This window comes from Osmia bicornis, chromosome 1 (genome assembly GCF_907164935.1).
Source record: "Osmia bicornis bicornis chromosome 1, iOsmBic2.1, whole genome shotgun sequence".
In the NCBI taxonomy this organism is placed as follows: Eukaryota; Metazoa; Arthropoda; class Insecta; order Hymenoptera; family Megachilidae; genus Osmia; species Osmia bicornis.
In genome coordinates this window covers 5,303,578-5,327,237 of record NC_060216.1, presented here as the reverse complement: position 1 = coordinate 5,327,237, position 23,660 = coordinate 5,303,578, and the positions used below count along the sequence as shown (strand labels likewise).

General features: G+C 43.3%; 1 protein-coding gene, 1 long non-coding RNA gene and 2 other non-coding genes across 6 annotated transcripts in view; 3 read left to right on the top strand and 1 right to left on the bottom strand.

Moving 5' to 3' along the window:
* The window catches only part of LOC114876922, a 91,981-nt gene extending 89,482 nt beyond the window's left edge, over positions 1-2,499 (bottom strand). The window contains exon 1 of one of the 2 annotated variants that reach the window (XR_003789473.2): positions 2,361-2,499. This is a non-coding gene — a long non-coding RNA (uncharacterized LOC114876922). The remainder of the gene's footprint in view (positions 1-2,360) is intronic. The other variant, XR_003789472.2, reaches the window with a different exon arrangement.
* On the top strand, positions 1,624-1,697 carry Trnan-guu. Its single transcript has one exon. It is a non-coding gene; the product is annotated as a tRNA-Asn (tRNA).
* Trnat-agu lies at positions 2,062-2,135 on the top strand. Its single transcript has one exon. It is a non-coding gene; the product is annotated as a tRNA-Thr (tRNA).
* A 32-nt stretch (positions 2,500-2,531) lies between the features above and the next one.
* LOC114876920 (nuclear pore complex protein Nup88) overlaps positions 2,532-23,660 on the top strand; it is a 48,691-nt gene continuing 27,562 nt past the window's right edge. For both annotated transcript variants that reach the window (XM_029188856.2, XM_029188855.2), the window contains exon 1: positions 2,532-2,840. In XM_029188856.2, coding sequence (XP_029044689.2) covers positions 2,631-2,840 — 210 coding nt within the window. In that variant the 5' untranslated portion in view covers positions 2,532-2,630. The remainder of the gene's footprint in view (positions 2,841-23,660) is intronic.

The following is a 23,660-nucleotide window of genomic DNA, read 5'->3' as shown; positions in this document are numbered from 1 at the left end:
AACCAGAATTGCTGATTAATCGACGGTTTCTAATTTATCCGGCGAAGTAAGCAAACACTGGGGGCAAGACAGAATTTCCAGATACCTGGGCCAGGTTTACCGCGATGGAATATTGATGATCACGCGTTTTGCATACGTACCCTCTTCCGGATATTTAGCGAAACTCCGTCGACCGGAAGGTAATTCGCAGTTCGAATGAATTCGTCATGATTTCGTGAGCAATGTTCACCCGTTACATCGTTACAGCCTGTGCTCACCTTCATCATAGACATCCGCCGTGGCTTGCAAAGTACCCCGGCTTTTCGAGGTGTAAACCGATAGAAATAGTAAGCGAAAGAGAAGGAGAGAACACGAGGCTGTAAACTTTCGGGAGGAGAACACTCGACGTCTCCACGGAACCATTTAGATTTATGGGCACAAATTTCTATCTAATAAGGAAACAAGATCCATACGGTTACCGAACATAACGTTAGCAAAGATTGCAGTTAATCTTATATTATAAACTAGAAAATATATCTACGTCGCTGATAAATTGAATCGAGTCAGCAGTAAAAAAGAGTGAGAAGTATCTTATTGCGCGTGAAGTACTTGTATCTCTCGTGTTTAGCGGCGGGTATCTGGTTCGTAGATTAGGAACGAAGGGGACAGTAACAGTGACCGATAAATTTTCACGGCGGCTGTCTCTTACTTGTAATTAAACGCACAATTTAAACGAGCCGTTAATGTCAGCATGCCCAAACCAAAGTGTCTTCTCCTGGTAGGTAAGTGTCCTGGCTTAATGCTAGGATCAATTGGATCGTCTTACGTAACAGTCACGTAGTAAAACTTATTGCAATTTTCAATCGTATTTTAACTCTTGATTCTACTTCAATTTATAATAAACTTTGAAAATGGAAAGAGGGATGATTTCATGCGATATGACCTAGAAATAGTCACGAGTCGTTCGTCGAAACGACCTACGCACGTTGCATAGTAATTATAAAAATTATTATTGATCGATCACGTGACTAAAGAAAAGGATTTTATTATGCATGCGTATAAACGAAACGCGTCCCTAATTACAGCATTGTGGCGACCCATGCCACGTACCAGTCGAACATCTGCGATCCATCGTGACGGATAAATCACCTTGGGACCACCCTCCAATCGCATCTCGGCCATCGCCTTGCATATAGACAGTTACTAATGAGCCAACCCCATTTAATTAACCGTATATAGTTTCGACGCAACTGCCAGACTATTTCTCAGTTAGCACACCACGCATTATCGTCCTCTTTCCAATGCAGTCCTTTTTTCATTTTATGGACTGACGTTCCACTGCCAACAGGTTCTAAGACCAGCGCATCTGTTCGATTTGCGTTTCACGTATGATATTTTAAAATATTTATATGAGAATATCTGACTTAATGAAGAAAATTAAAGATTCAGTGCCATGACTAAACTATGGAAGCTAAGGGTTGATACAAGTGGTATCGGATTAAGTTTGGAGACAAATCGCGCGTTTATTTTATAACGTCTAACGTTTGTTTTTGAATAGTATAAAATTAACATAAAAAACTAGATATATTGTGAAATAAAAAACAAACTAGTCCTAGTTTGTTGAAAAAAGGGTGCCATTCAGAGGCCTCCGTGGCGCAATGGGTTAGCGCGTTCGGCTGTTAACCGAAAGGTTGGTGGTTCGAGCCCACCCGGGGGCGAATTATTTTGCATTTACAACCCCTTCGTACGAAAGAAACAAAATTTTTCTACATAGGTATAGAGAAAATCATATATGAAAACTCTTTGCAATTAACTATCACACTTACACCATGCTAATTTTCAATATTTAATTACAAATGGTATTTTAATAAGATAAATATGAAAAATAGAAAATCATAATTAGAATAATTACAGCAATCTATAATGTAGATTTATGAAACAAAATTATATTTCACGTTTTTAATAATCTATTATTATGTTGTTAATAAATATATCCTACAATGTTTACTACAAATAAAAATGCAATATAATATATTTGAAGTAATAAAAATAAATAGTGTAAATTCAGAAACCAAATTCAATGGCGCCGTGGCTTAGTTGGTTAAAGCGCCTGTCTAGTAAACAGGAGATCGAGGGTTCGAATCCCTCCGGAGCCTTGAAGCAATTTAAATTGCTTGCAATTATTTTTTTCTCTCAATATAAACATATCACTTTACACATGAAATTCATCTTATATTAACCTATTTAGAACTATTACTACAAATACTAATAAAAATAGATATCTTTTCGTGACAAACATCTAACCTTCTATAAATAACCTTTTATAAAATAAAGAAAGTAAACAGACGAAAAGTTAGGTTATTTTAGTAAATAACACATACCGAAAGATGATCACGTTGAATCTGTTGAATACACAACGTTCCTCGCCTGTTTTCTCCTCGAATCTGTTTCCTAATTCCAAACAGAAGAGCACCGTAAACTTATTGTTAGTCGTATTGAAATACGAATTTGTAAACACCTTCGCGTGACAAGACCGCTACACCGTTTCAATTTCGCACTGTTGGCTGCTCTGCTCGTCACTTCAGTCGAGGAACTTCGTTGTTGTGATCGTTCAGTGCGTTGCGTGCGTTATAACCTCGTTTCCCGCAAATATGAATTCGTGTACTGATCCGCTTCGGTTAAATGAAAGTCGGTTGTTTCAAGAGTTGAAAAATAATTTATCGAAACACATTAAAGACACACGAAACATTTTAGAAATTCGTGACAACGTGTTATATGTGTGGAATGCTAAGGACTTCTGTGTGATGACATTAAACGTTGCGGCCACACGTGCAAAAAGCGGAGAAGATGTGCCTTATCAAGTAAGCGATTAATTTATAATTAATTCAATTAATGCGTACTTCATAGATTTATAAGTTGGAAATAGTGGCGTAGCATATTTGTTATGTTTTGTTATGGGTATACCTAACCTTAATAACACGTTTCGCGAAAAACCGCGCAAGCGTCTGATTGTATCATACGTATTTGAATTTATGAAACATTGAGTGTCAATGCATTCAATTCAAGATGAATATCAGTTTACGCTGATACTTTTTAATGAAAATTCATTCTGTTACATAATTTTTGTACATTAGCTCATTGATTAAGCTATATGATAAAGAATTAAACATAATTGGAGGAAACAATGTAATTTAGTCAGAAAATCAAATCAGTATTAGTGGTACTATTGGGTAACATTATAATACACAGTTATACGAAGAATTTAAACTTCGCTGATGGTCACCTGAAGTACTTCAATTATTATATAGCGTTGCATCCAATTGCAATATATACCTTCAATTGATACTACTACCAAATTGTGTAATTTAAAACTGCACTATACTGTTATCGTGCAATGTAGACTAATTTATATCAGATAGCTAAAAATGTTCACTGCGCTACATTTATTATTATATTTCTTTATGCTTCTATCATCAAGTATACAATATCTGAATTAATAAATCAATCGACTTTTTAATTATAATTCATGGTTAGGTAAAATTTAGTTAAAATTTTCATATGACTCAAAGGAATTAGGAGAATCGAGAAGCGTTTACCACTGAAGAGATTAAAGGTTCGGACCTTCGTTAAGTAGACGTTCCTCGATAACCGTGGACCCATTACCGCGGTTCGGTGTGTCCGCTTATACGACGATTACCGCGAAAGCGTTTTCTCCAGCGAACTTTTGATTCGGAACGATTAAGCTCCGGCTAAATTATGGTCCGCGATACCAATATACAGCCGCAGGAGGCGCGTGTCGGTGCACGCGTGTCCCGCGGGTTAATCGGTGTACGTACATACGCGCACTAGCGGAAAATAATTACGTGGTAAATGAAAGGGAAGCGGCATGGCGGAATCGCGCACACACACCGAGAATGGGCAGAACGTTTCGTTCTCGCCTGTGCTTTTATTTCATTTCAATGGCACCATGGGATCAGCGGGTACATTAATGCCTGGGTGCTCGCGAGCGCCACCACCAGCGCACCGACCGACCACCACAGACCAAAGGACCGGTGAGGGGATAATTTATAGGAAATGGGTTGTTCGACGCTCCGGAGTAATTTAATTAAAATAAATGTCTGTACCGCCGCGGAGGAACGTTAACCCACGAACCCGCGGTCCACAACTGCGAATAAAATGCAAATTCAGACCCTTCACCGGGTTACGTATGGGTATTCGTAGCTAGGTAGATAAAGAGTACGCGGCCAAGGGGTGGAATAGAGAAGTCTCGGGGAGGGTCCTTTCCGGTTATACCCTCACCGTTCAGGGACCGATCATCGCTCGTTCACCCGTTGATTTGATAAGGGAAAATCCTGAGGAGTACTATCAGTTGTTCAAGAATGTTCCTCTAGTTAGTTGGTTGTACTTTTACTGGCTGTACCAGTACTTAAAATTTAAATAGTTTCAGAACTTTATGGATCTCGGTTGAGAAATGAATAAATGTTTGGTGCTGATGGTTTCTAAGGTAATTCTTTGGATAATATAGATGTATAGGGTTATTTTAAAAATTGGACCAATTCTTATTTCCCTAAGATTTTGAATTGAACTTCTAGCATCTACTCTTACCGTCAAGAAACCCTCCATTGCACATTCATCATTTCCTCTTGTCTTATCGAGAAAAAAAAACTCAAGATGACCTCGGCATTCCTACCCTTCAGCATTTTTCTAAGAGTCAATTGAATTGAACAATCGTCGCGGCACCCAAGGGCCACTTTATGTCCGCTAGGTGCATGCGCGTTGGCCGACAGAAATATCGGTCGTAAATAATAAAAGTTAGCGAGGTTCCTCCCTGGCGCGCACGGCGGGACTTTAAACCGGAAGATAGGTGTCGCAGGATACGGACGAGGCAGAGTAGAAGGGGGTGGATGAGGTGGGCGAAAGAGGCAGCGGGGTAGCATCAGGGTATGGGGCGGAGACAAAGACGCGCTATTGTCAACCGCTCCGCCATCGGAACCACCATCCGCCGCGGGAAACTTTGAATCATTTTTATTGCATAGAGTTATCTTTGTTACCAGCGGAACGAACGTCTAAACGCGTCCTCTCTGTCCCTTTCTCTCCCTTCGTCTTCCTTCCCTCTTCGTACAGGTTATGTCCCTCTCCTCGTCGTTCGTCCTCGCCTTTCTGCCGCCGCCGCCACCCCTCCCCACACCTGCACACCCTTTTTGTTCTTCTCGCTCGATGCGAGATAATACGAACGAGGAAGCGTTCACACCCCTTTGGCTGCCCAAATGGAATAAGTTCTTTAATTCGCGAATTTACCGCTTCTCTAACGAATTGCCCGACCCATCCTTCTCGACGAGATAACAAGTCTTCTTCTCGACCGGTTGCCGGCTTCAACTTTTGATTCTCACCTGTATCTTCTGGCGATAAAGTTAGATTTCCCTGGAACGTATCTTTCCTAGTCGATACTTGGTTTGTACCGGGAAAATTTACAGCAACGCGTTGGACCCTCACGAAACAACGGTATCTTTTTTCTGAAAAGAAATTTATGACACGGTAGCAATTCGGTAGGTCTACGTGAGCTTTTCTATATGCCGGCCCGCGTGAAGGGAGCGTTTTATCTAAATTAAAAGCACCGCCTCGCGAAACCGCGTCCTAAGGTCCAAACAAAACAGGAAATCCCGTCTCAGGCGGTCGAAAGAATGGAATATCACGTAATAAGCAAAATCCTCCCGACGATAATTAAAAAGCAATTTTACGGCGACATTTGTACCTACAACGCCGCTTTCCTTCCCGCGGACGGGGGTAAATACTCGGACACTCGTGTACACCCCGGGTAATAACTACACACCTACGTGGTCGAGAGACTTGTTGTACAGGATATGAAAAAAACTGAATGTCCAGGTTTTATCAGATTATTTCTCGCTTTTCATTCGCTCGAGGTATTTTCAAATCTCCCTGTTACGACATTCTAGTTATTCTTAAAGCTTAATCCGCGGAAAGAGCAATCCCGAACAAACTATTTGGATAAAGTTTCATCGATTCTTTAAAATTTTATTTTCATTTTGAACGTTGCACGGTAGCGGCACTTACGTATTTGCTTCACACCCTGTACGGTGGTCAGTTTTACGCCCAAGCATATAAGCAAACTGGCTAGGGTTGAAGGGTGGTCCAGTCGGTTCCTGGACACAGGTTAGGTGGTCCGGTACGTGAAAGTATACGATGAGGTACCTACAGCAATAAAATTCACGGGAAGTGTTTTACATTGGTAGCCCGTGTGTGCTTTGTGGACAAGGGTGCCAGGGCGAGGGGGAGCCTCGACGAATTCAGTAAGTGGCGGACAATGGCTTTTGTGGTAGACATGAACCAACTCATACTTCTTCCCCCTCTGGCATGCGTATTTTGTCCTACCACCGTTGCAGATACATTTTCTCTCGTCTGATGCTTTTTCTCTTCATCATGCATTGAAAGTAGCGACATGCGCGTAGGTACAAGTAGAAGAACGGGTACATTTTTTCAGGGAAGAGAAAATGAATGAGTATTTTCCTCGGTTTACCTTTACTTAATCATAATTTTAACTGAATTTAATGAATTACAACTTCTAATTATAAGTAAGATGATTAAAAACAGAAGAAAAAAGAATATATGTACAGATGTAATTGTCGTTCAAGAACGTAGTGTCTTTATCTATTTCTGGAAGTCGTATAATAGAACAATGTGGTTCGTTGTCAAATCTTCCCGTTGAAATACAAAACACTCCACCTCTTGGAAGGTACTAAGCGTGTACACGATATCCCTTACCCCGTACCTTCTCTATTATCGTCGCTTGTATAGCCTATAAGTGGAGAAAGGGATGCAACTCCTACAATGGCAATAATTCCGCGTTAATAACCCCTTAAGGAGGCTTTCTACCACCACCAACCTATCCCTTATACAAAAATCACTGTTTATTTGGACTATGTTCTTATTGTTTATAAGGTAAATTTTTGTAACAATTTCCAAGTTCATTTTATTAGCAAAAGTAGTTGTTCCAGTTTAGAATGTATAACTCGAAGATTTCTCACCCTTAACTAAAGGAAGCTTCCTTATCATTTCTGATGCTAGTAAAATTTATTTGTTTGCCTGAAGCGCATCAATAACAAAAAGTCCTGAATTGTCCCCAAGTATCGGATGATCTCTTCCGGTGTGGGCGAGGGTGAGTCGGTCGAAGTGGCTCGCGTTCCAGCAGGGGGTGGCTTTGTCAGCCCTGGAATACCTTGGCAGGCTAATGCATTTCCTTTACAGTTTTAATGGGCATTCATAACTAAGTTTAATAATGCCGGTAGGAGGGCAGCCGTCGCGGTTGCATATCTAATAATTCCACGGTTCTACCTCGCGCAGGAAGTGGCACACAGCACGGATTTTAGTGGTGGCTGCTCGAGTTCATCCCCCTACTACTCTTCTCAGCTTGAAGGCGCACGTTCCACCTCTTTCTCGCACCCTCTTTTCTAGCCCCTCGAGTCTTCCTACCTTCTTCAGGATAAGGATTTCCTAAGGATTTTCAGACAGTAACGGACCGAACTCTTTATCGCTCATTTCATGTCGTACTCTGATAAATCAATTTGTTTATTTCGAGTTTGCACCAAATGAAATCCAGCCCTCTCTATCATTCTTCCAAGACCCGGTGTCATTCGTTAGAAGAGAAAAGTTTATCTTGGTTCGACTGACTTAATCACTGCGAAATCACGAACAAGGAAGATTGCCGGGGCGAGAAAGGGTTCCGGCCTTGCCAGAACATAATGGCGTTTTGGTTGTGAACCAAGATATAAATCCCGCCACCGTTATATGGCATAGAGCACCATCTTAGCTTGGTCTTCGCGTCGGCGAAGCGAGCGGCGCCGTCTCTAATAAATAACCCCGAGACAATGGACACTGTCCAAAACACGGTGGATCTTACGCCTTTAACTTGGGCACCAAGTCTTAACCCTTGCCCGCTTCTACCGGAGCCATTCTCCGACCACTTTTCTTCAGTCTTGCCGCCTCCTACGACCAGAACCTTCATCTTCAACCACCCAAAGGAGCCAGGTTCTCAGCACGCTCCTTCTCCCTCTACCGTTGGAATTATAATGTTTGTTTCTAACAAATTACCATGATAATGCCGGGCGTCGCAGGGCGAAACCGTGTCTTCGGTGGTACACTTAAATTACGCGGCTGCGAACAACGTCGCCACCGTTGAGAACGCGACCGGAACATCAGCAATGCTGCCAGCACGCCGTGAGATTCCTAGCGGGTAGTTGTAATGTTAATTAGCCATTTACCTAACCGTAACAAACCGTACACAATCGCACGACCGTTTCAAAGTTTCATATCTTCAAGGCTGTCGCCTTCGTGGTGAGGGATGACTTCGAACCCGGGCTATAACGCTCGATTTATTTTGAGAAGCATAGAAATGCAGCTGGTGTCGAATGCGCGAATTATATGCCCGTTATTACGAGTACACGGGTTAGGGTACATTTAGACAGAGTTTTTACGAAGAGCGACGAAAAGCTCCGGGTGCATTTCCCTCGCGGCTAAAAAATATGTGCTCGACAATTTTTTCTTTTTTCTTCTTTTTTTCTCTCTTTTTTTTCGGAATTCTCCACCACATCCCTCGTACGTTCCTAGTGACGCGTGTTATCGCGATCGTAACGACTAGGGTGGAAGCGGTGTCGGCGACGAGGCACGCATCGGGAGCCGCGCGTTGCCGACGATTTTGGAAAATAAAGTTTATCGCCTTCGTGGCCTCGCAGCACTCCACATAATGGCTTGTCCGCTCGAAAAATGTGAAAAGTATTACGTCGTTGCTCGTAGATTTCGACGTAATTTTTATGACGCCTGGCCCACCGGCTCAACGTGTCGGCGAATACGCGATGATGGGAGCGCATTGCAGGACAAAATCTACGACCTTCCGTACCGATACATCACTCGAACAGTTGGGGAAAAACAAGGAGGATGTACGCTGTTTTCAACGAGATTCCTGTTTTCTAACCGAACACGCTGATAAAATTTCATACAGCACCACCGGATGTCAGAGATCCTCTGATATCGATGAAACGGTAATGGATGGACAGACACGGAAGAATAACGGCTTGGAACGTACACTGGAAACAGTTGGAAGGTTTATTGAATGGGGGTGGATATTTTTGGAAATAGATCTAAGAATCTATTTATAAAATATACATTCTCTGCTTTCGTACGTAAGATTATGTCTTAAAGTCGTAAAAGCGTCGTAACTGCAACAAAGTCGAGCAAGTTAGCCTCTTTATCGGTACCGTTTTATTGAAAAGGCAAACGTTACGACACGGTTGCTTTTATTAGAAATCCACGACAGTGTGTCAAACTTTTTCAATTTCAACTTTTATCGTACTTCCATGGTAGTTACACTCTAATTTAGGAAGATTCGCGTTCTGCACTTTTGCCGTGATGGTTTTTTACCTTCACCTTTACAGATTGATTAATCTGTTACACAATATATAGATTATTTATAGATAGATTATATGGTAAGGGTAGAAGAAGAAGGTAAAATTGGAAAGGACGAAGTAAAAACAGGGTGAAGGAACGGAGTAACGGTTGAGCAACGTCTGGCTTGGCCCTCGAGCAGTAAATCCAGAAACGGTGTTACGGGTCGACCCGGAGATAATGCGCAATCATTTCGGAATGGAAATTAAAATCAGATGATGAATCCTAACGATGCCGTTTATTATTTTAATTTTCCGCGAAGGCCATGCCAACACGGGCTACCAACCGTTCCTACAGACGTCTCCGGCTACGATGGTAACTCGACTTCGAGACACTAAATTACCTTCCTATTAGCCGTATAATTACAAGATGGCCCCGGTAATTTCCGTTTATTCCGACTTCGTCTCGCCGAACTGGCCTTTATATTACACGCTATAAGCTTTACCATCGGCGAATAGCAAACCGCGCTCGTGTTTTCCTTATCGTAGTCGTTAAGCCCGCTTTTCATCGGCTAATGATGCTACGCGTCGATATTATGGTAAATTTAATTGAAACTAAATATTTAGTCAAATTATATAACTCTCTAAACATTAATATGACAAAGTTGTGTACACATTTATATTTAACATACCGAATGTTAGGGGTTACCTTATTACGAAAGAAAACGTTCTCGTCGAACAGCCTGCAGGGATCAGAAAAGTCATAATTTCGACATCGTTTCACCTGCCGGTTACGACCCTTTAAACCCCGTCAATAATCAGGATTTTCTTCTTTACATCCCAATAAATCGTCAACTTCTCGCCTCACTGTTTACACCCTTCCCAAGGAATTTACATTCAGCCATCTTCGTTTTTCTCACCACCGAACATTCGCCGCTTTCTCTGGGCTTATTATAATGTAACTATAACTTTTTACGAGCCTCGTAACCGTCGATACAAAACTCGTTTGCGAACGGTAGCTTTTGGTCTCGATGCGTCTGGGGTTTTGGTAGGGGGTCGAAACTGGCACGTTTAAGGGATGTTACGATTATATCGGTTCGATTTCCTGCCATAAACGGAGAAGAAACGTAATAGTACCATTACATATAGCGAATGATCAAATTATTAGAGCGATACACAATAGGAAAGGTATTTTATGGATGAAGGTTTTTATACAAAAGAAGTTTTTAATTAAAAATTAGTTTTTCGTTAAAAACTTTTAAACCGGGTCTGTGAGACCCGCGTAAATGACCAAGTAACTTTCTACCGCGTCAACGTCACCGAGTTAAAATGCACCTCAGAAAAAAAGGTTCATACACGAATTGCAGGAGTCTGAAGAAAAAGAAATTAGAACAGCTGCTACGGAATAGGATAATACCAGCAGAATTGTTATTCTGTATTATTTCTACAGTCGTTATTTCATGCTAACAAAGCAAAAGTGCTTGGCTAAGGCCAATATATACCTACTTTGTTTCTAACGTCCGTTACGTAAATTCTGTGCTCGCTTTTCACATACTTCCAAGATTACTTTTCTGTCCGACGTAGAGAGCTAGGAAGGGTAGGGGCAGGGGGAGGGGGGAGGTTAGGTAATTAAAACCTCGAGTAGGTAAATAACCGACTGCCAGACCGCCAGCGGAGCTACCGGAGAAACGTAATAAGTAGACGAAGTCCGTGGCCTTAAAAAGGGGGAGATCCTTAAAAAACGTCGGCCAACCACCCCCTCTAGATCTCCCATTTTTTCTGTTAATTTGAATTTCGTAATTAACCGGCTACGTATGAATTCCCGAGAGAATACATAAAGGTCCTTCCTTTAATTTCCGCGAGGATTCGTTATAATACCGCGTTCCCCCCTCCTTGTGCCCAAGCTTGGAACGTGGATTTTCTGACCTCGAAGGGGACGAACAGGATGCGTGGAAAGGAGAATGGGTTGCAAAGCTTATTGCCGGAATATTGTATGTTTCCCGGAATGAACGACTATGCCTTGAAAATGAGTTTCCCCCTTTTTTCCGGCACCGTTCGTTTCAGCCTAAATGTTTCGGCTTTGATACATTTCGAATCGTTTCAAATATCCATCACTGATAGATCGGTACATCCGATCGATAATTCTTTTAAAGCCTGTATTTTAGAGAGACATTTAGAGAAATAAGACGTTACCGGTGCTAATGGGACAGAAACTTTTAAGGGAAATCGAAATCTTCATCCTTGAAGAGTAATCGAGATGACGGTGATTGGGGTCGTCTGATGGCAAAAGGGGCTTGTCGTAATTACCGAATATTTTTCTCGCCCGCTTCTTCCCCTAAAGCTGATTGATATTTTGTATTCAAGAGAAGACTCACCCCCCACCGACCCTAGTAAATGCTGAGGAAGATGCAGGAATTTGGGTCGTTTGATTGGAACTAAGCGTTACTTTGCACGGAATTCATAAATGTTTATGGTAATTAACGAGTTTGCTTGGATTTTAATAATTTCGTTTATCGTGGAAATGAAATATCCAAATTACTTTTCCGTGGTAGCGAACGTGTTAAATAAAGTATGGAAGAAGTCGGGCAATTTGTCAAACGATATAATACCGTTTGCTGAAAATTTCACCCTTTGTTTAGTAGAGCTGAAACGGGTCTTGAAATTCCCTTGTAATCGTGTGTCGACGCGTGCAACAATCTAAACGGCCGTTTTATTCCCGGCCGGGTACGATTGAACCGAGGAGACACTTGGTCGGCCGGACATAAAACGCGAAGGAAAAGCAGCGCGGGTGTCTCGAAAACGGAGGGTTCTTATAAACTCACGCCCCATTTCACTGAAGGTTCATCTTTAATTTCTTCGCGTTTTTTACCCTCCTACCCGACACTCGACACTCCTTTAAATTCCACCCTAACCTCCCACCCCACGCTAACAGAAGAAGGAACGAACTCAAGCCGGCGTTACTGTTCGCTCATTTCTCCGGTTGTCTTACGGCGATTAACCGGGCTCGTACTACCCTCCCCTCAAGTACATCTCCACCCCACCCCCTTGTGAAACCTGCTCCTCACCCTCGTCGTGTACTTTTCCTTCTCGTTCACTCAGCCTCTCCACCTTCGTTTCTTCCTTCGGCTTCTTTTCCGCCGTAGTCACATCCTTAATATCGTCTTTCTAAAATTTTTTTTTTTAAGCGCCATTAAGGGAAACTATATTGCCACTCTTCAACGACGGTCCTAACCAACCGGGGTCCAGCATCGGTGGATGCTGCGAGAGACACCGAACACACGCTCGCTCTCTCTACACCCACTCAAATTACGCGAATAAATTTCCCTTTATTTTTACAAGCTCCCTACCTAGAACGTGATCCCCTTTAGCTGAATGCTGAAACTGGGAATACTACTCTAGAGCTCGTACTCTTTTAACGACTACGATTTCGGTGTCGACTTATTGCGAGGAGGATGAGAATTTTCTTTCGCGAATTACTTTCGGACATATCAACCAGGTGATTGTTGATTTGAAGGAAGTAGGCTCTTCTTATACCAAGGGGGGATATCTATTTGCCTGATGTAAAGTTGATCTTATAACAGTTAATTTTCAAGGTAAATGAACTAAATTCTGAATTACTTGAAAAGGATGGTTCACGGTGTGTAAAGATTTCCTTAAGAAACTTCCTAAGGAGGTTCAATTTTATTCGGGTAGCAAAAAGGTTCGTGCCGGACGCCTGAAGCGTCTCAATTTAATTATCACTCTCGCAGCGAAGTTACCGAGCCTTATTTATCGCGCGAAATGAGGGGCCGAAGGTAGAGGACTCGGTACTTAAAATGTACAAATCTGACTGTCAGCCTGCTGTCAGGTTGCTCCACCCTCGCACGGCTTTCCTGCTCATCACAGACGCTCAAGTCCTGACATCTGCAGTCTTCCTCGAAGTTACCAAGTGCAAATGTCGTCAGCCGGTCTTTAAACTCACCACGTGTACTTAAAAAGTCATTTTCTGGGTACGGTTAAATTTCAACGAGAGATGATGCTTTAAAAATTACTCTTTGGATCGGTTAATAAGTGAAATCTTCAAAAACAGTCTTATTTAAAGACTTCTTGAAACGATTAAAAAATAGATCTGCGATTTTCACAAAGCGACCGTGTCCTGTCCCCTTAAGCCGATTTAGATACCACTCAGTTTTTCATGGGTTCCGTTCCCAAGGGTTGAAAGTAGAAAGTGCAGATCGTGTTGGCACAGAAGGGGTGAACATATTTCATCGTAACACCACCCTAGCGTGCCGTTTGTACCTACGCACGAGACGGTTTAGTCGTTTCCGTTTCCGTGTGTGTGCCAGTCGAGGGAATTCAATATCCGAACGAATCAGATATCGAGGAGATTGCAATGGCCGTTGTCTTTCGCAGAGGAAATCAAATTAAGGAAGCTACGAGTCGTCTGGAGGACGATTTAAGTATCGGGGATGAGGTGTGCTCGATTTAAGAGGAAATTTTATCAATCTTGGTTTCAATTTGAACCAACACTGTTGCAGATCTGTCTGCGACACCTTTATGAACGTAAAAACATTCTTCTTTTTTCCTTCATTTTATTATTTCTTGAATCGTGACGATTAAGTAATAATGAATATTTGATGCTGTATGTCTTATGCCTGCGAGAAACAAGGTGTCGTGAAAAAAATCGATAGAAGTCTCTTACTCTTCGCAATTAGACTTTTTAATTTTTATTAGCGACACTCACCGGCCACCTAAGCGTATGCATAATGCCATGAATATTTTCGTCGTAACTCTGCCAACTTGTCTCCTAAGGAATTAACCCTTAAATTAGCAGTTAGCTTCAGTCTCAGACTGTAAAGTCCTTGCGTCCTGGTAAAATTAGAGCCTCTCTTAGGATGCTTCTTCTTTATTCATCTTTTCCGTTATTCCTCCTTTTCTCCTCTCAACGAGATGAAACTTTTCCACCACCTTTGTACCAACAAATCACCTCTCTAACTACCATTTCTAGAGTCATAGTTTTCTGCAAATATGTGGTTTTATTCGAATTTGTAAAAGAACAAGAAATTACTTATAATATGTGTAATAATTGAATACAAACTTGGTAATAATATAGTAAAAATTGTGAGATCAAATTAATATAGCATTCGAAGAAGATTTTTTAAACGTAAGAATTATTTAAAGACGATGATTTTTCATTTGGAAATGTACCAAGAGATAATGAAATTTAATCATTCATCATTGTTTCACGAAAAATGTACAAATAACCGAGACAGATAGGAGATTTCAATGCCGGTGAACTACGAATCGAAAGCCAATGCAAAGGGGTGGCTCCCACCATCGCGACCCTTTCAAGTACCCTCTCCCAACTCGATAATAATTTCCTCGATTATGGGGGTAAAACATACTTTCCTTTGATTTTATCTTACAAGAAAAACTGCATATCATTGTGCTGTTAATATTTTACATGCACTGTCGCTTGATCGAAGAATATTTTTTTCACTGATTAGACCAATATCTGATATTTTGTGATTTTTTATAATCCTAGATGGTTTTGCTAGGAATAATAGATGAATTAGCATTAAGCTATACACGAAGGTATCGAAAATGGCGGATACGCGAAGGAACGGACTAATATCCTAGCATAAATACGATTTGCAGTCCGCCTGGAGCTCGACCAGTAGAACTTATTAGACTTCGTGCTCTCAACCCGGAGCTTCCGCATTCCGGAGGTCCCAGGGCTTATTTAAGTCGGCTTCCTAAGTGCGCATACTAAATATGATAATATTGCAACGGCAAAAAACGTCAGCGGTATTTAGCCCCACCTAATTAGGGGATCGTGACTCGTTTGCGAACGTTTCATTTCCTTCGTCTTCGTCTTTTTCTCGTCGTCCACTTCTGACTTCCGTTGGCGACTTCGCGGTCTTATTGCGCTTTTGTTTCTTTCATTCGGTCTGACGATAAGTTGAGTAACAAATGGACGACGTGACTCAGCGGGGGGAACCTTGCGAAATTACAAACAGCCTCCTTCGTTTCGTAGCCTGTCCACACCTTTGGCGCTAGAGTAATTAAATGGCCGGGCAGTTTCCCAAAATTTAATTCACTCGACAGACTTGATTATAATTATCAGCTTTGAGAAATGGGTCAGAAAATTCGGTGCCTTTGAGTATTGCGGTAGCAAACGTAATTGATGAAAAATCTTACAAGTAAGTTATAATATTCAAAAGTACCAATTATTTTATTGTTATCTGGGTAAATTTGGTATCAGTATCACCTGGACCAGATTTTAAATGACTTAGTTGGACATAAAAATTCAAAGAGTCCTAGATAATCCCAAAGTCTTAACTAGAGGCATGGGTTGATAACGAAGAACTGAAAACTTATAATTTATGCAAATTTGCTACCAGTATCACCTGGACCACCTTTGAAATAGTTCGTTTAAACATGAAAACTCGGTATGTCCTATATAAATCCTAAATCCGGAACTCTGGACTCTTCTTAAACGATAAGAAGAAAGCAGATAGCCGGAGATTTTCAGTTTTCTATTGTTATCTCTGCAGCAATGAATAGCAAATACCCGCATAACACATATATTTCATGTCGGGAGAGGGTAGAAATAATAGAGAAGGAACGGCAAGTATCCGCAATGCTGACCAGAGGTAGAGGAGGCCGTGTACCAAAGTCGGTGCGCATGTATCCTTAATTCCTTAACGAATCCAGGGGAGCCACTCGATGACTGGCCGATGCCGTTGGAGGAGGATGATGCGCCGAAGGGCGGAGGGGGAGGATTTCTGGCGGTTATAGTTGGTATGAGAAAATAGGAAAAGCTCGTCGCGGGGCGGCCGGACCGGCGCGATGGACTTTGTGGGTGGTACCAGTTCGAATCCCTGGATGCCTCGGTAGGTTCGCATGCCCAACCTTCCATCCTCGGTCGTGGGGGTGGTGTGCGGAACTAGCTTCCACCCTCTGAGCGTGCCACGAGTACCTCCACCAACGGCGATGTCCTCCGTTTCTCTTCGATCCTCTCCGCTACCAAGACAGAACTCTGGTCCAGCGTTTTCTACGACCCGTCGAATCCACTTGCTCAGACCATGTAGGTTGGCCAGTCTGAGGGGAGGGAGTAATTTGCTATGTTGCTACTTGACCGATTTCTTTTCGCTTTGATGGCTGTCCTTTCAGAGGATTAATCAGAAAGTGTCTTTTGTCAGGGACGAATCCAGGCCAAAGAGCTTGAGAAACAGTGGAATACGTTTCTTAGATAGGAGCAGAGTTATAAACAGCATGTATTTCGAATTAGATTCGTAATCTAAAGGCGTGTACTTCTCGTAAGTACAACGGGTATGCCTCCCCCGACGATGTGCTTGAAAAGGAACGGTTAGGTTGGGGCTCGAGAGATTGCGGACCAGGGAGAAGTGATATATAGGTTGGTCGTTTTCCGAAAGGTGGGCTCATGGCAAAGTAAGCGAATGAGCGCACGAATGTGAGATCCTAGTTACGCGAATGCAATCTTCGTTGTCATATACGATTGTATAAGTGCGTTTTTACGTGGATGGAAGCCGGAGAAACGCAGAGGACATCGACGAACCACCTCGCTCTCACCCTCGCCGCCTCCTACCCTTAAACCAACCCGTCTCTTTCTCGTCTCAGCCATTCTACTCGTTCACCTACAACGGGAAGAGCGTCAAAAGGGTGCGCGGACGAGGACGGGCAGACGGACAAAAGGGAAGAAAAGATAGAGACAGGCAATAAGGGGATGAGCGGAAGAGAGGGGCGGGGGGGAAGCCGCACCGAGTCGACACAGCCGTAATGATTTTGTTTTAAGGGCGTGTTTAATTATGAATCCGCATCCGGTTGAGGCTCCACCCCCCTTTTGCACGGCACACCAGCAGCCTCTGCAAGAGATCCAGGGGTGGGAGAGCCGAGAAGCCTGGGGGTGGAGGTAGAGCTGCCTTTCGCGGCGGCTAGGTGGCCCTCTTTCGGCCTTAATTGCAGCGTATATTATCCATGCGGTATTTCTAATTACTTATTTTTGCTCGACCAGCCACTCGCTCGGATGACTCTAATATCTTTGGCAGCCACGCTGCGCACATTTAATTGGTGCGTAACGAGCCGGCAGGGACTCTCTTCAATTCGTGTGCCGTACGTTCAGGTCACAATGACGCGCGGAGATTCTACTTTGAGGATTCGACGCGAATACGAGCGGCGATTTCATGCCAGGATGATCGACTTTATGCTGTCTGCAGGAAGTAAATGGGAAATACAAGTGTCGGCTGATGGAAGTATATTTTCCTTCAATCTTCCAGCCTTGAGTAGTACTGTTCAACATTCCCTCTTCTTTTTAAATTGAATACACACAATATTCGAACAGTTATCATTTGGAACTCTCCATGTTAAGTGAAGTATCTTATGACGTTACTAGGACGACTCTTCCATTAGCTTGGCGTCTTATGATGTCATCTAGGTTGAACGTGTTTCTTCTTTACTTTGCCCCATATCGGCAGAGGGTCGTTAACCTTAATTTTTCAAATTCTCAATATTGACATTCCAGCAGCTTCTTTATCTATTCAGAACTTATTTTTGATAAAATTGATAACAACCTGCTTATAGACATATCTGAAGCATACTTAACTCCAACCAAACGCTTAATCTTACGTATGGTAATGAAAGAATCTTTGAAATATCTCAGTTGCGTTGATGAAAGACAATAATTAACAGGACGTCTTATAAAAGGATTAAGCCTAAATCGCTTATTACTAGGTAATTGGCGTAAGGAAGGAACGAGTTAAGTTCAGTGGCTTTGCGGGGCACTTGGCAGCGCGATTACTGGCTCAGAGAGCGGAAGTGGTTGCCTATTATGTTCCCGCCACGCGACAACGGGGCCCAAGACCAGACTGACGTCTGCTCTCTGCTGGTTGGTTCCACAGAAGGATTTTCTGTCGCGTCGAAAATCACGCTCTTCTTTCAGCCCGAAGAAGCCACTGAATGCAGGCTTGCACACCGCCATAATATATCCGGTTGGCTTCATCCTCTCCTTCGCGAGACTCGACACAAGGAGAGAGCATCGCTTCGTTGATCTCACCAACGTTGCAAGACGAAGAAAGAGGAGAAGCCGCGCGATACGCGAGGTGCGTCGCGATGATCCTCACGGCAACCGGGGGACGGTGAATGAAATGCCCTGTTGTGAAACGCGAGCCAACGTTTGCGGCTGCTTTTGAGAAGGTTAACCGACACAGCCTCGCTCGGATTAATTTCAACCATGGCGGACGTTCGTAACAGCCGCCCGAGCGATAAACCTTTCGCGCATCGCTCAACCCCGTCTATAGGCACCGCCAACCAGACCACCGTCTCGTGTTCACGCTTCTTTCGCGTCCAGGTTACTCTTTTGAGCTAACCGTTGTCTCACTTTCTGGGGGAACATTCCTTGGAAACGAGATCCATTTTGTGCTGACGCTTTGACGTGCACTTGTTAGCTTGCGTCAACCTGACCCCAGCTTCTGAAGAATTATTGGGTATACTGGAATAACTGTCACTGTTATACAAGGCAAACTCAAAGCTAAGACATTTGTCAGAGGTCCTAATGTAGCTGATGGATTTTACAATGATTTCATGTACTCCCTCTGTCCTATAATAATAGTAGCCAGTGAATATTTGAACGGGCATTATTGGCGAATGCAGCTGTAAGTTTTGTTGTAGCGCAAAATTGTGAAGCCTTCAATCAAAATCAACATTTCATGACATCTGTCATCTGTTTTGACACATCTTTCAATTTTCAGGTTAACCCATATATTACGAATTATAACTATTTTTTTAATTTCATCCGCTGATCGAAATCAATTGTTTTATTTCAGTTGAATATCAATTGTAAAAGTAAGATGAAAAAAAGAGAGTTTTCAAACAAAGATCGAGTTGCGATTGTTCTATTCTTGCCAGTTCTTGATCCAGATTTTAAGCTCATGCATATAGGGAAAGCAAAGCTTCGCAGTCAAGGGATCCTACCTACAAGTTTAAAATGCAGTAACGATATTATTGAAAAATCCAGAAACTATCTGAACACTGAAAATAAAAATTAGGAGCAATATTTTTAATTTATTGTTTAATTAAATCTAGTTTTTTGATAATAAATGTCGCGTTCTATATTTATTTTCTTTTGCTATTATTATTATGGGGCAGAGGGAGTATAATCTTTAAGCACTTAGGCCGTAGTTATTGTTTGAGTGTCACTATTCAGTTGAAGCCACTTTTTAAATCTTTCTATGATGCGTGACATTGTCTTTCGAGTGCTTTCACTTCGAGTCCCTTCAAAGACAACTGTCAGTCCGCAAGTGTAACTTAATCCCTCGTTGGGTGTTCAGACTTGGGGTTGCTATCGTTCGTTGAAGTCATGTGATAACGTAACGAAGTTAAGTGGCATAAAATGCGAGCTCGCTTTCAAAGAACCGGTTGACGATGCTGGAATAAGTCGTCTAATGGAAATAACCTCGACTTATGCCTATCCACCTGCTCTCGCTATTAATTACCACCAACGATCTTGCTTGCTCCTGTATAAAAAAATCTTCGTATCTTCAGGTGGCAAAACTTTACAATATTAGTACAGTAATTCTTTTATTCATTTACATTCCACCAATCTGAGCAATGATACGGTAGTAGAAAGCGTTCAACCGCTCTTTCCTGGTGCACCAAGAAGATTGCAATGGTCTTTCATTGTCCATTTGCCCCCGATGCAATCACCTCTGCATGTACCAGTAATTCTCGCAAGTAAAGCATAGTAACGCGGCCACATACTCGAGGTTTTCGAGCTGCGGGTCCGCGGGAGGGTGCGTTCATTCCACACCGGCCCGTGTGGACTGGTCATCCTAGCAGAGGACGACACAATTAAAATAGCTGTGCTTACCAGAGCGAAGGGTTGGGGTATAGAGGCAAGGGAATAAGAGCAAGTGGATACAGAGAGAGGAAGAAAGAGGAAGAGGGTAGCACCCCGGGGGTAGCCAGCAGAGGGTGCTGGTAAGTTCTTTCCGCTCGGCTGCAAGCAGAAAGGGAATTATTTTAATTGCGGACAGCCTCGGTCGACCAACCCCCTACCCTTGCTCTGCTCCCCCTCTCCCCCCCGTGCTCTTTCTTCGGCCCATGTATGTGACTCTCGACGATCTACGTCTCTCTTACTCTCCCGTTCGTTCCACAGAGCAAATTCCACCCCATACCCTTTCTGCTAAACTTCTACGCGCATTTACGTACGGGCTTAAGCTTACGCACGCCTGCCTAGGTGGCAGGATCTGCCTGCACGAGCGTGCGGGAAAACAGACAGCCTCTTTTGTCCGCGAATCAAGCGGTGTGTAAATGAATCGATGTCACCGGCCATGTTTACCCTGACCTCCTTGGCTTTTGGGAATGGCATGTACGTTTCGCTATCGTAGCAGAGAAACGACGTGGCTAGCCACTGGATACAATACCCCGAGTACTCTTAAATTTGTTCCACGCGTTCTCCCTTTACGGCAACGGGTCGGGCTAAGACCAGCAATTCACCGAAGGACATGCTCAGGATATGGTACCCGCTGCACTCGCAAATAACCCAGTCTTCCCGTCACCTCTGGCACCCTTGCCCTGTTCGTTTTCGCTCCCTTGAAAGCAATGCCCTTCAGAAGCTAGCGAAAGTACCGCCATACATCTACCCCACTGGCAATTGATGTCAGACCATGAAAGTAGCCTTTGCGGTGTCTCAATAGCGGCGCGTTCCCAACAGTCACACTAACGCGATCGTTATTCGATTAATTCTTGAGCTTATTACAAGCGCATCCCAATTTTCAACGCTTCCTGATGAATAAGATTTCTAGGTAGAGGTAACAGTCGGAAGGGTATAAGATGAAAAAAGGAGTGAGCGAACGAGGGTTGAACCGTCGTTGTCCGAGAGTGCAGCGTTGAAAGAATCTAACCGGAAGTACGTAACGTAGGGAGCGCGCATGCAGGTTGGTACGGGTTGCAGTTTTCAAGCGTCCGCTTCCGGCCAAGCCTGAAAAGGACGCGGTTGGCTTCATTGTTAAACGGCGAAGCCGACGTCGTTGCTAGTTACCGTCGGTTAGCAGCGCTGCCGGCGATGACGCAATTACCCGCCGCGGGAAAATAATTAATAACAATTAATCTCTCGTGTATGGCAGCAGTGGCCTGGGTGGTTCTGCTGATGGTGGTAGACGACGACGACGATGGTGATGGTGATGGTGGTGGTGGTGGTGGTGTGGTGTGGTGCGGTGGAAACGCGGAGGAGGCGCTATACTGGCCGCCCAGTAATTATGCTCGGATTATAAAGGTCGAGAGCCACCGCGAGTACTGAAGGGCTGTTCACTCGAACTGTTCACTTGGCATTTACACTTGCGGAACACCCTGAATCGCTCGAGGCCCCTTCCGCATTTCACCCTAACTCCCACCCCCCCCAACCTCAGCCCACCCCCTTTTTTAACCACCCTCTCCTCTCGTTCTACTACTTGTTTCCTATGCCACCGGGACTGCTAGCTGTTAGCCCACCTTTTACACCGCGGAAACAATGAGGCTGCCCCTTTTCTGTTCCCGGCCCTTTCCCATCGAGGGCCTTCCGGTCTTCGGGAGCGAACTTTTTGAGAATCGAGCCTCGCGCTCTTGCGACCACCTCTAACCATTGTACGGGGCCAAGTGTCACGGTTGCTTCTTCGGATAAAATTAAAAACGATAAGAAAAGAAATTAATTGCAAGCTAACAATGAATTGCTATGTTTAAGTACGAGGTCACAGACACGAAACATATCGGGATGATTGTAAACTGCATCAACGTTTCGTGGTTGCATTAATTCTTGGCAAATATGCAGCTCTTCTCTAGTCTCTCTCACTCTCTACCTCGCGCACTTTCTCCCTCTAGGTATTATCGTAACACCTCTGTATAGCTTGTACATACGTTGGATCCAGAGCCCCGGACATTTGTGGCTCGTAATGATTATTATACCCGTGTAACTCATGCCCGACGCCTTCATCCTCGTTCGCATTCGCGGATATTGCTGTGTAGACATTGTACAAGTACTTTGCAGCGTAAACAAAAACTTGTATATTTGCTTCGAAGGTAGTTGTAGGATCCTACAATTACGTATCAATTCTTTTTTTTTTTTTTTTTTTTCAAAGCTTCTTTCAGAAGAAAAAAGCTACTAATAATTCATCGATAAGTCTCAGTTAGAATCCGACGCCGATAATGGACAACGTTAGAACGATGAAGAAAAGGAAAGAGAGGGAAAGACTGACTTATTTATCCAGATAAATAATAGGAAATAAAAACGGCCGGTGCCTCGGGACAGGATGAACCGGTGGAGTCTCGAGGCTGGGTAACAAATGTCCGCCACTCGATCTAAATTGAGTTAGCTACGTATGGGAAGAACCTTCCCCTTTTCTCCCCGCTTCCTTTCTCGACCCTTGGGCGGCTATTCCTCTCGCAAAAGCAGGATATCGCTTTGCGAGAGAAGATTCAAGCCAGGACAACGACCATATTGCTGGCTTTCCTTTTTCCAGATCGGGGGCTTGGATAGATTTTTCTTACCAGACTTAATCTAAGCCCCCGGTATAAAGCGACGATTGGGGAGGAGACTAGCTTGCTCGAAATTTTTTTTATTAAGAACCCCTAAACTGATGCATTTCGTTAAATTACCTACGCTTTTTTTCTTTTATTCTACTTTATATGAAATCATCGTCCCCTAATGGATCAAGATAGGGTCTTGAATGATTCTATTCAATTGATAATTCTATTCAAGACTGTAAATTGTCTTTTGCTCCTAACAAGTCCAGCGTGAGCATCGAAAGAAAAAATGAGATTGTACCTCTTTTAATGCAGGTGCGAAAAAAAAAGCGTGGCCACCAGGAGACAGAAGTTTCGGAGGATAACCCTTTTCACTTAGCGGGTCTAGTTAGCACTCTTTCCCGAGAGCAGAGACGAAATAAGAGCCGGTCCGGAACGTCGTTGCGGTTTACGTCGAACCTGGTGTCTGCCAGAAAGGTTAATTTTAACGAATTTAACGAGGCAAGAGAGGTCGGAGTTTAACAGGATAAGCTAATTGTGGGGTATTGGCTAAGAAGTCGGGAGAAATGAGAACGAGGGTTCTAGAGAAAGAGAGCGAACGTTGAAGCATCGTCGGGTTGAAGAGAGATAGTTAAAGGGTCTGTTCGCTCGGTGCTAGAGGATCGTTAGCAGACGACAGGCGACTGGAATCACAATGCAGTTTCTTATCAAAGATCCGTGACTCTGTGGGTACGTGTGGATTCTGTTTGGCTGCAAGCTAGCCTTCGATCCCTGAAATAGAGAAACGAG